General features: G+C 55.0%; 4 protein-coding genes across 4 annotated transcripts; 3 read left to right on the plus strand and 1 right to left on the minus strand.

Moving 5' to 3' along the window:
* Positions 1-28: 28 nt before the first annotated feature.
* P152DRAFT_474889 (uncharacterized protein) lies at positions 29-2,775 on the plus strand (the record flags this gene model as incomplete). Its single annotated transcript, XM_033681364.1, has 3 exons — positions 29-509; positions 560-754; positions 809-2,775. 3 exons carry the CDS (start codon positions 29-31, stop codon positions 2,773-2,775), a joined length of 2,643 nt encoding a protein of 880 aa, XP_033532921.1.
* A 677-nt stretch (positions 2,776-3,452) lies between these two features.
* On the minus strand, positions 3,453-7,832 carry P152DRAFT_474890 (uncharacterized protein; the record flags this gene model as incomplete). The annotated part of the gene is made up of 4 exons (XM_033681365.1): positions 3,453-4,382; positions 4,436-5,026; positions 5,135-5,606; positions 5,662-7,832. 4 exons carry the CDS (start codon positions 7,830-7,832, stop codon positions 3,453-3,455), a joined length of 4,164 nt encoding a protein of 1,387 aa, XP_033532922.1.
* A 1,313-nt stretch (positions 7,833-9,145) lies between these two features.
* Positions 9,146-9,526, plus strand: P152DRAFT_474891 (uncharacterized protein; the record flags this gene model as incomplete). Its single annotated transcript, XM_033681366.1, has 1 exon — positions 9,146-9,526. One exon carries the CDS (start codon positions 9,146-9,148, stop codon positions 9,524-9,526), a length of 381 nt encoding a protein of 126 aa, XP_033532923.1.
* Positions 9,527-10,139: 613 nt separating this feature from the next.
* P152DRAFT_68121 (uncharacterized protein) lies at positions 10,140-11,395 on the plus strand. Its single transcript, XM_033683166.1, has one exon. It carries the CDS (start codon positions 10,518-10,520, stop codon positions 11,256-11,258), a length of 741 nt encoding a protein of 246 aa, XP_033532924.1. The 5' UTR covers positions 10,140-10,517; the 3' UTR covers positions 11,259-11,395.
* Positions 11,396-11,909: the final 514 nt, after the last annotated feature.

Genomic DNA, 11,909 nt, shown 5'->3' on the forward strand with positions numbered 1-11,909 from the left:
AATCTAACTACTCACTTCCATTGACAATATGGTGGACCTTCAGGCGGGACATGAATCCCACCCCGATGGCATGGTTGTCCCATCATCGGACCTTGACATATCGTTTGACATTCATCGAATGAACAATTACCTCTATCGACACCTGGGGTCGAGTCATCATGTTGCAAGTCCCTACCCTGATGGCATTTCAGTCGTTACTCCCATCACTCAAGACGTCAGGCTTGAGACTCCGACTCATAGCAGTCTCTACAATAGGGTCCGTCTCCCCAATGGCCATGACCTCCGCACACCGTCCAAGGCCTACCAAGGCCGCCACCTAGGACACAGACGTGGCCATACTTCACTACCGTCGGCCGAAGATCCTGCTCTCGAACGTGTGGCTCGCAACTTGATGAAAAGATGGGAGCGATGCCCCGGATACCAGCAGTACCGCAAGCGGCAACCAATAGACGACGATGAGTCCAAGGAGAAAGTGTGGCCACCACATTTGGAGCTTGCGTTTTGCAAAGGTATGTTGAGCGAGGACCACTTCATATAGGTAATTATTAATATTCACCAGCTCTCATTCTCTACCCTCCCATGGGCCGCAAGAAGACGTCGCCTGCACTGGGGGAGCCGGCGATGGGACGGAATGAGCTCATCGCCTGGGCCATCATGAAATGGACCAACGAGAGCCGGGACCGGAAGAAGGTCTCGAGTCATATTCAGGTTTTGAGGCCGATGTTTGAAAAATATAAAGACGTCGACCCTGGATGTGAGTTGGCCCTAAGTTGTGTCACTGGCTGCGCTGATTACTGACACACTCCAGTGCTGAAATACTTTTCGAACTCACCGAAAGCAGCTACAGGCCGGCGAGGGTGCCGACCTGCTTCTCAGTCGATGAATCGACATAGGCAGTTCTCGCATAATACCCGAGCAATCAGCTCAGAGTACTGCTATCCAAATGGAACGGCAAGTGCGTCGTCCACATCCACTGGCAGCGGGGTATCAGTCCATCCGCCGCGTCCAGAAGACATCCAGGAGGTCTGCCGGTATCCCAGTGGTTATTTCTCCTTCGTGCCCACTAAGTTCGAGATGTTCGTGAAGCAACGCGAGAAACAGATTCATCTCTTCACCCGGTCCACCCGCAATTGCCAAGGGCTCGATATAGGGCTCGACGACATCTATCATCTGCGCTTCGACTTCCCGCCACTCGCCACCGAGATGGAGCGCGGATCCCTGCAGTCGCAGGTTATCTTCAACAACGCTCGCATTGGCCTCGCCGCCGACTCCATCCCCAGCGGCCGCGACTCCAACGAGAACGAACTCGGCGTCTTCATGGTCCTCGACTGCGACTCCAAGCACGTCTCCATTTCTGAGCACGTCAGCCATTACTTCGGCGGCTTCCGCGCCCGCACTCGCTTCTACGACTCGGGGAAGCTCATCTCCGACGTGCCAGAGGAGACGGACCGCGACCAGCTCGACCAAGCCAAGCCTACTTACGACTTGGACAACAAGACCCTGGGCAACGTCTACTTCGGCAGCGTCTTCTGGGCCGAGCGGATGTACAAGCTGGGCCGAGTGCTTCGCGAGGCGGCTGAAAAGCGCGCGGCGGGCACCATTGCCAGTGACGAGGCGGCTCGCAGCTTGGAGCAGCGGGTCTCGGAGTCGGTCAAACGACTTTCGGCGGTGCAGGAGATCTGGGCGGTGTCGAGAGACAGTGGCCAGGAGAGGCGCATCCTCGCCATCTGCTGGAAGTTCGAGCACGTCATGGCTCAGCCTTGCTTCACGATATGGAGACACGTTGTGCCGGGCAATTTGGACTTGATCATACAGCCAACGACTAAGACAGAGCAGTCATCTGAAAGCAAGTTGGCGAGCTCGTTGCAGGAAATATTTCCTCCGGGCGTCGACATCGATGCGAATGGGAACGCCAATGGGTTTGGATTCGATCTGCAACACGACACCGACCCCTTCATTGCCACGGCACACTTCGACTTTACGGATATGGCCATGCAACTACCACCAAACCTCCAGCACAACCTCGCCCTCTCGTCCACCATGCCCGAAGCCGAAGGCATGGTCGACACCTCTATAGTTGACCACGCCCTCTACCCATCCAACCACATCGACTTCTCCGGCGGCCATATCAACATCTGCATGCCCGACACCAACGGCATGATGGACGACGCACACATCACTACCGCCCTCACTCCCCTCGACATGGACATGACCAACGGCGGGCTCGAAGTCGACCTCAGTGCCGACCTCAGCGCCGACATCGACGGAAACCTTGACGTGCACTTCGTCACCTCCGCTACATACACCCCCACCGTATATACCCCTGCCGCACACACCCCTGCCGCATATTCTCCCGTTGTCTATACCCCCGCGTCCGACCAATCCCACAAGCGCCTCCTCTCCTTCGAAGACGGCGCTAACCCCGGCCCCGACCTCATCGCTGAAGCCCTCTCCGCCGCCACCACCGCCGCAGAGATGAACAGCGACGTGCGCGTGTGGGCGTGCAATGGGTTCCAGTACTTCGATGTCGGGTTCAGCGCCGCGCCGGCGGCAGGGGCGCAGTTCGCGGAGGCCGGAGCCGGGGTGAGCGTGGCACCGTCACAGTCGCCGGTGCGTGAGGAGGCATTGATGAAGTTGGAGGGGTTGACGGAGGGGGAGAGGGGGGTGGGGCAGAAGGTGGGGACGCCGGGGGTTGGTTCATCTGCAGCTGGTGGTGATGCAGACGGGGGGAGGGGTGGGGATGGGGTTTGCGGATTTGATGGGGAGTCCATTTAAGGATCGGATGATGGGGGTGGAGTAGCAGGAAGTGGGGCGGGGTGATCTACCTTACATGATAGAAATGGATGTTGACAGCAGGAGTGTACGATTTTGTTGATGGGAGACGCCAGTTGTTTTGGATCGACCATTACCTTAATGTCTGAAGTGACCAGCTGCAGTCTGGCATTGAAGATGAGGAGATTCCGGACATCGGTATGATTTAGCAATCGGGAAGCATGAATTAGAATGGAAGGGAGGTGGACTATTCTATCTTCAATGAGATTATTACTTGGTATCTCGCGCACATGAAACTCATCGATATAGAACCTCGTCCTCGACACCATGCCATGCGTTAACCCCAATATCCGAACTCCATAGCGAATCCGCAGCCAGCTGAAGACACGGAATAAGTCGACTGCACAAAGTAGCTGTCGTCTCAACCATCCATTCGCTTCCCATATCGACGCTACGCTCAGTTGCTCAACGTAGACGTACCAAATCCGATAACTATTCCCAATTTCAATAGCGAGTCGGCACCCTTCGAACGTGTTTCCAATATTTCTGTGTTTTGTGTAAGTTCGGCCGTGCGCTTGTGCCCTGTTCTCAACGGAATGCCGAAGCGATAGAGTTCCTGTAAGTGTGATGATGTCGGTGATCGTCGATGGTCGCGAAGCCGCCTTCATATGCTCCCAACCTCATCTTATCGGCAACCCCCCTTGGGAACCAGCCCTGATGCCCCTCCCTGCCGCACCCGAACTACTTTGCCCCATCAAACTCCTCATCACAATCTGCTCCGCCGCCCTCGCCGCCGCCAACCTCTCCCGTTGCCTCGTCCGCTGCGTCAAATACATCGTCGCCTCCGGCCGCATGCGTAAGATGCGCAGGATCATATCGTCGCTCGGCTCCGCTTGCGCCTCGCGGCGCTTCTCTTCCTTCGCCTTACGCATCGTCCCGAGGTTGCGCGAGCCGAGGATCGTCTTGTGCCGCCGCGTCGGCATGCCTTGTGGGGCGCCGCTGAAGGTCATGGGCGCCGGGGCGCCGAGGTGGGCGGGCGCGGAGAGGCGGTTCAGGCGGGCAGCTTCGGAGGCGGCGCGGGCGGCGGAGGCGGAGGCCATGCGTTCGGATTCACGGATGAGATCTTCGGTGGGCTGGGTGTAGAAGAAGGCGAGATTCTTGAGGTCGTGGTATTTCGGGGATTTGAGGACGTCGAGTGGAACGCCTTGGGCGATGCCAGTGTGCTCATCGACGGCGTGGAAGAAGTCGAAGAGGGTTTGGAGCCATTGGTAGACGATGTCGAGTTCGGGTTGGGAGAGGGGCCGTTGGGCGGAGGGTTTGTCGGAGAGGGGGGGGACGAGGAGGGCTTCGACCTGCGAGAGGACTTCTTTCCAGAGACGGGACATGACGGCCGTCATGGCGGATTGGGTGAGGGTCTGGTTCATGATGGCGAAGTTCTCGTCGAAGTAGTCGAGGAGGGGTTGAATGGCTCGAGTGGCCTCAATTAACGAGGGGACCACGGGAGCCTGAGGCTGTTTTTTCATGAACGTGTTAAACTTGGATGCAATACCTTTACTGAGCAGCTGACGAAGAGTCCGCTCAGACAGCATATGCTGAATATAGGCATTGAGCTTAGGAGAAACGTTAGCCAACCGTGTTTGCAAAGAACTTTTCAAATACATACCTTGTCCGTGATCTGCCTCGTCATATCCCTCTCCGTCCTCTTCAGCGTCCGGAAAGCTTTACCGAAGTAGAACTGGATGTCGTCCCGCTCGCCCTCCATGCTGACTCTCACCAAGACCCTGCCCTGCGTATCCAATGGCAGCCAATATTCTCGAGGGATATAGTCCCGGAAGTGATGCGGATCGAGCTTCAGGCTCGACCGTCCAACGCAGTCGTGATCGCCGAGGGCATCCCAGTCCCAGACGGTGGCGATGATATTGATCGCGCCCGTCGTGGTGATATCGACGCTCTCATCCCATCGTGGATTGAGGTTCCCATAGATGATGCGCGTCTTGGCCAGCCTTTTCTGGTACTCGTCGCCTAGTACGACGTACGGGTCGGAGAGACCGTTGATATCGCAGGGCTTGAGGTCCTCACCTTCGATGATCTTGATCGTAAACACATACTTCTCCGTCTTTTTCCACCGCTCCTGGTGCGTAATGGGCGGGGTATTCCTTGTGATCACCGCTGCACACGCTTCCACATTCATATCGCGCTCGAGCTTGTCTAGTTCGGTGATGGCGTATTCGATGTTGTTGAGTTTGACGAGGGACTAGGGACAAGGGGTTAGTTTGTGGTCGTGTTCGGCAGGAAAGAGGGTATAGATAGTCGTAAAAACAGGCACCCGGATGTTCGCGAAAGAAAATGGAATTAGGATTACCTTGGTGGAGAAATTGTATGCTTCAACCTTGTTGTTCGCGTTCCACGCATCTCGCGCCAGCTGCCAGTATCGCTCCGAGTTGGTCAGTTGCGCTCGAGCCGCGACTTCTTCTGCGCTCTCTACGCTCATTTCCTTGGAGAAGAGCTGCTCGATCAGTTCGCAGTATCGTGAGATCCCGTTCCCGATGATCTTCGAGAGCGAAGTCATGAACTTCGCATATTGGAGGTCGTTGTCCCAGTTCAGTTGTGTGATCTGATTCACGATCTCGTTGAACGAGCGGAAGGTATCGATGGACGAGATGCTGTGTCGCTCGTCATCTGTTGGCGGTCGAGTCGCATCGTCGTTCCGGACCGCGAACTCGTCGTGTTTGATCGCGTTCTCGGACCAACCCACCACGCTGTCTTCGGTGGTCTTGATCCATCTCCAGACGAAGTCTTGCAGGAGCTCCTCGACGTTGAATTTGAATTGCGTCCTTCAGAAAATGTTAGCTGCGCTCCGTATGACTCCGAGGACGTCAAAATAATTACCCAGATTTGTCCAAAGCATATACCCCACGGATCTCCACCAGTTCACGGTACAGATCGAATCCGTCGGCGATGGGGATCTCCTCCCCACGCTGCTGCGCGATCTCGATAATGTGCGCCACAAACGACCGTGCATCATGCGCGAACGCCGGAAACATGACCTTCGCCAGAATCGCGAACGGCGAGACACCCATAATATTCGGGTTCTTCCGATACCGCTTCGCAATCTTCTCCGCCAACTTCTTCACGCCCTTCCCCACCTCGATGACGTGGAAGAAGTCCAGCATGCCATTACTCTCCTCCACCTCGCGCAGCACCTTCTCCCGGATCTCCTCGTATTTGGCGGTTGCCACCTCGATCAGCCCGTTCTCCAGCTCCTCTGCGAACTGATCGAGTTCATTCTCGGCCACGCTGCACAGCTCGTCGCTGTAGATGTGCTCTTGGATGATGTACATTGCCGGTCCGATTTCGGGGGGCTTGGGTTCGTAGACACCCATGAGGAGGTGGAACAGGTCGCGGAGGATCGTGGAATGAATCCCGCTGAGGGCTTGCTTGTGCAACGCGTAATCCGCGACGGTCCATTTCTTCCAGTCTTGCGTGCGCGCTTCCGGGTTGAGCTGCGAGAGACGCCGGTTCTTCTTTTCGTGCGTTCCGTGCGTTTCTTTGATATAGAGGAACGTGGCATCGACGACGGGCAGACCGGCATCGGCCTGCCCGTATTTCTCGCGAATCACATCAAGCAGGAGGACCAGGCGGCTGAAGAGAGGCATCCGCCATCGCAGCGCGAGCTCGGAGAGGAGTTCGGTGGTGGATTTAGAGAAGAGGAAGATATTATCGGGGGATGGGTTGACCTCGGGGTCTTTGAGGTCGACGCTGAGAGCCTCTTTCAGGACAGTTCGAAAGTGGTCTCGCGGATTGGGTGGGATAAAGGTGTACGTAAGGTCGTCGTCGCAGGCTCGGTGATTGTCCGGGGCTATATTCCCCATGTCCACCGGCTGGTCGAAGTAGGAATTGTCATCTTCTTGGTTATTGGCGAGCTTTTTGGAGATCTCGGCGTAGGCGTCCACGGTAGCTCCCGAAGCCGAAGGGACGGCGCTTGCGAAGGCAGAAGCGCCGGTGGAGGTTTTGGCAAGCTCGATATTGTTCTGGACCATGTTCAGGATCATCTGCGACACTTCGGCCGTCTCGCTCTTCTTCCATGCCTCGTACGCATCATCGTAATCGAAATCGACGAGTGACAGGGTTCGTCGATTTCCGCCGAGGTTGAGGTGGGTTTGGTAGGATTTCAGATCTTGCAGTGCAGCCTTCTGCGTCCAATTGGCCTTGTGCTTGTTGACGTCGGCTTGTACTTGATCGTACTCTTTGCTGAAAACCCTCTTGACGATCATCGCTAAGGGCATGTCCTTGACATCGTAAGTAAGAGGGACCTCGACTTCTATGCTAGTCCCCCCAGCGCCGCCATTGCGCGAAGCTTCAGAGGCAAGGTTCTGGTCGTGAATGAGCAACTTCCGCTCCATCGTCTTCAACCGTTCTGCGAGATCCGGCCGGTCGCTGTCCCAGTTGTGATCTCTTAGAATGGCATTAATCAGCCGAATGAACAGCGCGCAGTGTCGGTCCACCATCAGCTTCCATGCATCGGGTTCGGGGTGCGTCGGGCCCGTTCCAATATTACCCTTCTGAAGCTCCGACGAGGCTTTCGAGAAAAAGATGAGGAGCAAGTCCTCGACGCGGCGGTCGGTTTCGACGCCTTTCCGGAAATGCTTCTCTTTGAACTGGTTTAAAAACGCTCCAAAGGTCCGCTTGATAAGCGCATCGTTGTATTCCGGCAGCCTCTCTTTCCCGATGAGCACGTACGTCAGCCTCTTGTCGAGCGCCGCCATAAACCCTTCCGGTACCCTGTTGCTCCTGTTGGCTTTCAGCAGAGTAATATCGTGACCGATGACCTCGCTCGCCGAAGTCCGCGCCTTCTGCAATCTTGGTGGAGCCGCAACATGTTGTATCCTCTTTTGCCGTGGTTGTAGTTGGTAGTGTAATACGGCGACTGCCAGGCTGTATATGTATGCATCGTGTGGTGTCGCTGTGGCTTTACGATGTAAAGCTTGGGAGTTGTCGCGGGAAAGGTGTGTATTGCGTCGAGAGCGAGAGATTCGGCTGTGTCGAGAACTGGTGGACATGGCGAAGGTGTCCGCTCGCTCGCGGGTCTTCTAGATATGTGGATTTCTTCAATCTTTTCCGTGAGCGTAGAAGACTGCGGTGGATGGGTCGTTTGTGCGGTGAAAGGTGAAAGGCGGCACTCTGCCAAGTAAAAGTGGTCGCTCGTGATGTGGTTCATTCGCGTCGCACGCCTGTTGGGCTGTCGGAGATCGTCTCAGATGCCTTTTAGGCGGAACCTGCCAGTACCACGATGCCTAGTAGAGTCTAGACCTAGCTGAGAGACCTGCGAGGGTGCTCGTCATTCGAAAATTGTGGTGGCGGACACACGAAGGGAGTCGTGCCACTTGACGGACAAGCTGACGGTCTGACACACCGAAGTCTCAGAGGTCGACGCAGAAACCAGTAAGCGGTAGATCCTCAGGAAGGTACAGGTAGATACAAGCACGACCTTGAAGTCTTTCGGTTGCACCTGAGGGAGGAGAGCAGCGCTGGTAGGAGCAATACTGGGCTATATCACGGTTCTGTTCACGAGAACGAATATGTCAGAGGTGAGGCCAGGATATTTCCCTGCATGGACGGTCCGGCAGAGGCTTATTAGGCACTGGATGTATTAATAACCTCTGAGGTGGGGGGGTTCCAGGTGACGTCGATGGTCAATGCCACCGATTCCTTTGTGGTAACTGGAGAAAGGGAAGGTATTATCACCAGTGATGGCGGGAAGAAATAGAGAGAATTGAATCAGGCTTTCACTGAAGATTAACCATTCAGAACTTTCAATCAGAAATCATTATCAGATCCATCGACACTGGAGTCAGGCTGAAGTTCTTCTGAGTTCTGATGTTAACTTAAGGGGCTGCTATTCAGGACGGACCTTGACGCCGTTGTATCACATATCAAGCTTGAATTGTTCGTGCCTGAGGCAATGAGGAACCTTTCGGTTAGCGTTCCATGCCGTAAGCCATTGAGTGGAACTTCTATATTTGTAATCAATTATCAAAGGAACAAGAACCGGATCACTAAACCGCCTTACCGAAATTTCACCGACCGCCAATCGGGTCACAACTAAATCTCCCGACATGCCATACTGTACTATATCCGTATTAGCTCCAGAAGAGATCCCTGCTTTCCCCAGGTCCCCGCACTTCCCATCCCAGCCCTTTTCTCGTCACTTTCTCTCCGCCCGACTTCATTCAGTTTCCAATCCAACTCTTCATTATCATCGTCCCGCTGTGTGCTACGTCCGTGCGCTATAGACCACCACAATAGATTATCAATCTGCTTTGTCCCCCTCTTCAACCACGTTACTGTGGAACTCATCCCCCCATCGACAGCCATGTCGTCCTCCCCCGCCGCAAAATCCCCGGCAAGCGGCTCTGCCACGGGAAAGCCCGAGAAACCCCGTCTGTCCGAACAGGAGAAGAAGAACAACCACATCGCCTCCGAGCAGAAACGCCGCCAAGCCATCCGTGACGGTTTCGATCGCCTTGCGAACGTCGTGCCCGGAATGGCTGGCCAAGGGCGATCCGAAGCCGTCGTCCTCCAAGCGACCATTGAGTTTCTCCGTCAGCAGCTGGTCGAACGCCAAGATTATATCGACGAGCTCCGCAGCCGTGGAGTCAATGTCGAAGGCTATGTCGTCAACGGCGTCGATATCAATCGTCTTCGTCAAATTCTCGGCTCCAACCTCCACGGCTTCAATGGCACCGGCATATAAATGCTTGTCTATGCATGTCTGACCGATTGGAGTCATTTGCTCCCGTATGTCTCGTACCATATCACGTGTGTCTATACCAGTATTAACGGAAGGAGCAGAATTTTCAGCGTCGGCGTTGTAGGAGTTTGAATTGGCCATCACGAGATGACGGCCTGAAGGCAGCAGGCATTGTCGCTCAAAGATGGGTGTTTGGAATACAGGCAGGATAATGCTATACTGTGATGTACCAGACATCAGTCAGTCCCTGAGATGGGAGTTCTGGGAGATCCATGTTGGCGACATCGAGACTTGATGTGTCGATCCCACCACCCAAGACGGACAATCCGAGTTAAAGGCGTTAAGGAAAAGAGCCTGGAGCCGATCAACCTTAGCCTGGAACCAACCGATATTAGCCTGGTCCAAAATGAATGACAGTCGTTCTCACGACTGTATCATGTCATTTCCTTCAATGTGCCCAGACCCGAGGTACGCCCGATAGGTGGCGTCAGTGAACGTGACTCCCATGTTTTCTGAACAGTGATATATGCTGTACGTGTTACGCATCATGGTGTTAACCTCCCTCTAATATCACTGAACTGTGTAGAGGAAGCGATGACTACCGAAAGAGATGGTCAAGAACGCCTAAAGCCTGCCACTCTGGGCAACAGCTAAGGGGTTGTTATCCAGTGGTCGATACAACTTGGCTTACCCTCGGTCACTGACTGTGTGCATGTGCCTCCGCACAATTAGAATGATGCGGAAATGTTATCAGTGAAATGAGTGGCACGCTAGCCCGTTTTTGAAGTCTACTACACTTAGTTATATTCGACCGCCGCACAAAACTTAAACATTACCTTCTCAGAAGCAGTGCACTGGCAAGAGAGGCCCCAAGCAGGAAGCATGTCAGATTCTCTCTCCCTGAATTGTCTTCGAGAAGGCTTCTGGAGCACTGGCTTTCTGAGGCGAACAAGAACAAGACACCCCTCTCCAGTGGCTTATTCTCTCGCTTTCCATGCACGAGTATAACCTGGCATCCTCCTGTGCGTCCTACTTTCAAAGTGTGCTTTTACTTCTATGCCGCACATTGATTTCTGACTCTCGAAATTACCTTCCAAACCACCACCTTACTTTCATTATCCACGGCCCTCGATATAACCAAGACGTCAGTGGCATTAGTGGAAGTACCGAAGAGAACCTCATCGTCGCTTCAGGGTATCCGATCCAACTCACACGAACAATCATCACACTCTTCAGGACCTCTCCGTCACGGATCATACCACCACACCGCTCAACACAGCACTCTCCACTCTCCACTCCCCGCCTTCCGCCCTCCGCCCTCCAAACCCTATCTCGATGCCTCCCTCTACACCTTCCTCTTCTACCAAAAAGCGCCGCCGCATCAAATCCCCCTCCCCCATATCCTCTGACTCCTCCGCCCACTTCTCCGACTCCTCCACCGACCTCACCCGCGAACTCAACCGCCTCGGCGGCCCCCCGCTCAAACCCCGGCCCACCTCCCGCCCGCGCACCACCCCACGCCACCGCTCCGCCGACGCCATCGCCTGCCCGCACCCCCACTGCGCCTTCGCCACGCGCTACCGCATCGACATGCAGCGGCACGTACGCAACGACCACCAGCGCGATTGGGCGCTGCCGTGCGATGTGTGCGGGAAGACGAGCCGGGATCTGGGTGTGTGCGATCATCGGGAGAAGTATACTCCAAGCCAGGACCCGGAGAAGTTGGAGGCGGTGAAGTGGGATGATAAGCCGATTCGCGCGCTGAAGCTCACGGGGGAGAAAGAGTCGAATCGGGAGAAGAAGGAGTCGCTGGGGGAGATGCTAGCGGAGAGGCTGAAGGCGAAGAAGCCGGCGACGCGCAAGGAGGAGCTGGAGGAGGAGGAGGAGCCGGGGTGGAGGCGCGAGAGACACAAGGAGGTACCGGCGTCGCCGATCAAGAAACAGGAGGCCAAGCGCCGGAAGTATTTCAACTAAGTGCGATCTGGTTCTTCAGTAGACCATGCATGGAGCTAGCATTCTCCGCTTGCGCATATGGGGTTCGGATGAGTCGGACGGGGATCAATGCGGGGGACAATGAGAGCGGGATGCTCGGGTAAAAGGGGAGGATGAATGGGGTACGGGGTTAGTGATGGATAGAGGCTAGCGAGGATGGTGATTGCGCCATCAATACAACGGGTATGTTTCAAAATCTGCTTGCTCTGTGATTGTGCATGGTGCATACAATACTGGTCACCCACTGGCAGTCCGTGTCGAACAATGTACCTTATGGGGTATCAACACTTCTGGAATTTCTCGTGGTTGTTCATCGTCATCGGACCCTGCTAATGCACCTATCCACCTGTCTCAGGTCTATGGCGCACAAATCCCAATTCTAATCCATAGCAAG

This window comes from Eremomyces bilateralis (genome assembly GCF_010015585.1).
Source record: "Eremomyces bilateralis CBS 781.70 unplaced genomic scaffold P152scaffold_14, whole genome shotgun sequence".
In the NCBI taxonomy this organism is placed as follows: domain Eukaryota; kingdom Fungi; phylum Ascomycota; class Dothideomycetes; order Eremomycetales; family Eremomycetaceae; genus Eremomyces; species Eremomyces bilateralis.

Coding starts and splice junctions, on each gene's coding strand:
- P152DRAFT_68121 (XM_033683166.1), top strand. CDS start 10,518: ATGCACGAGTATAACCTGGCATCCTCCTGTGCGTCCTACTTTCAAAGT.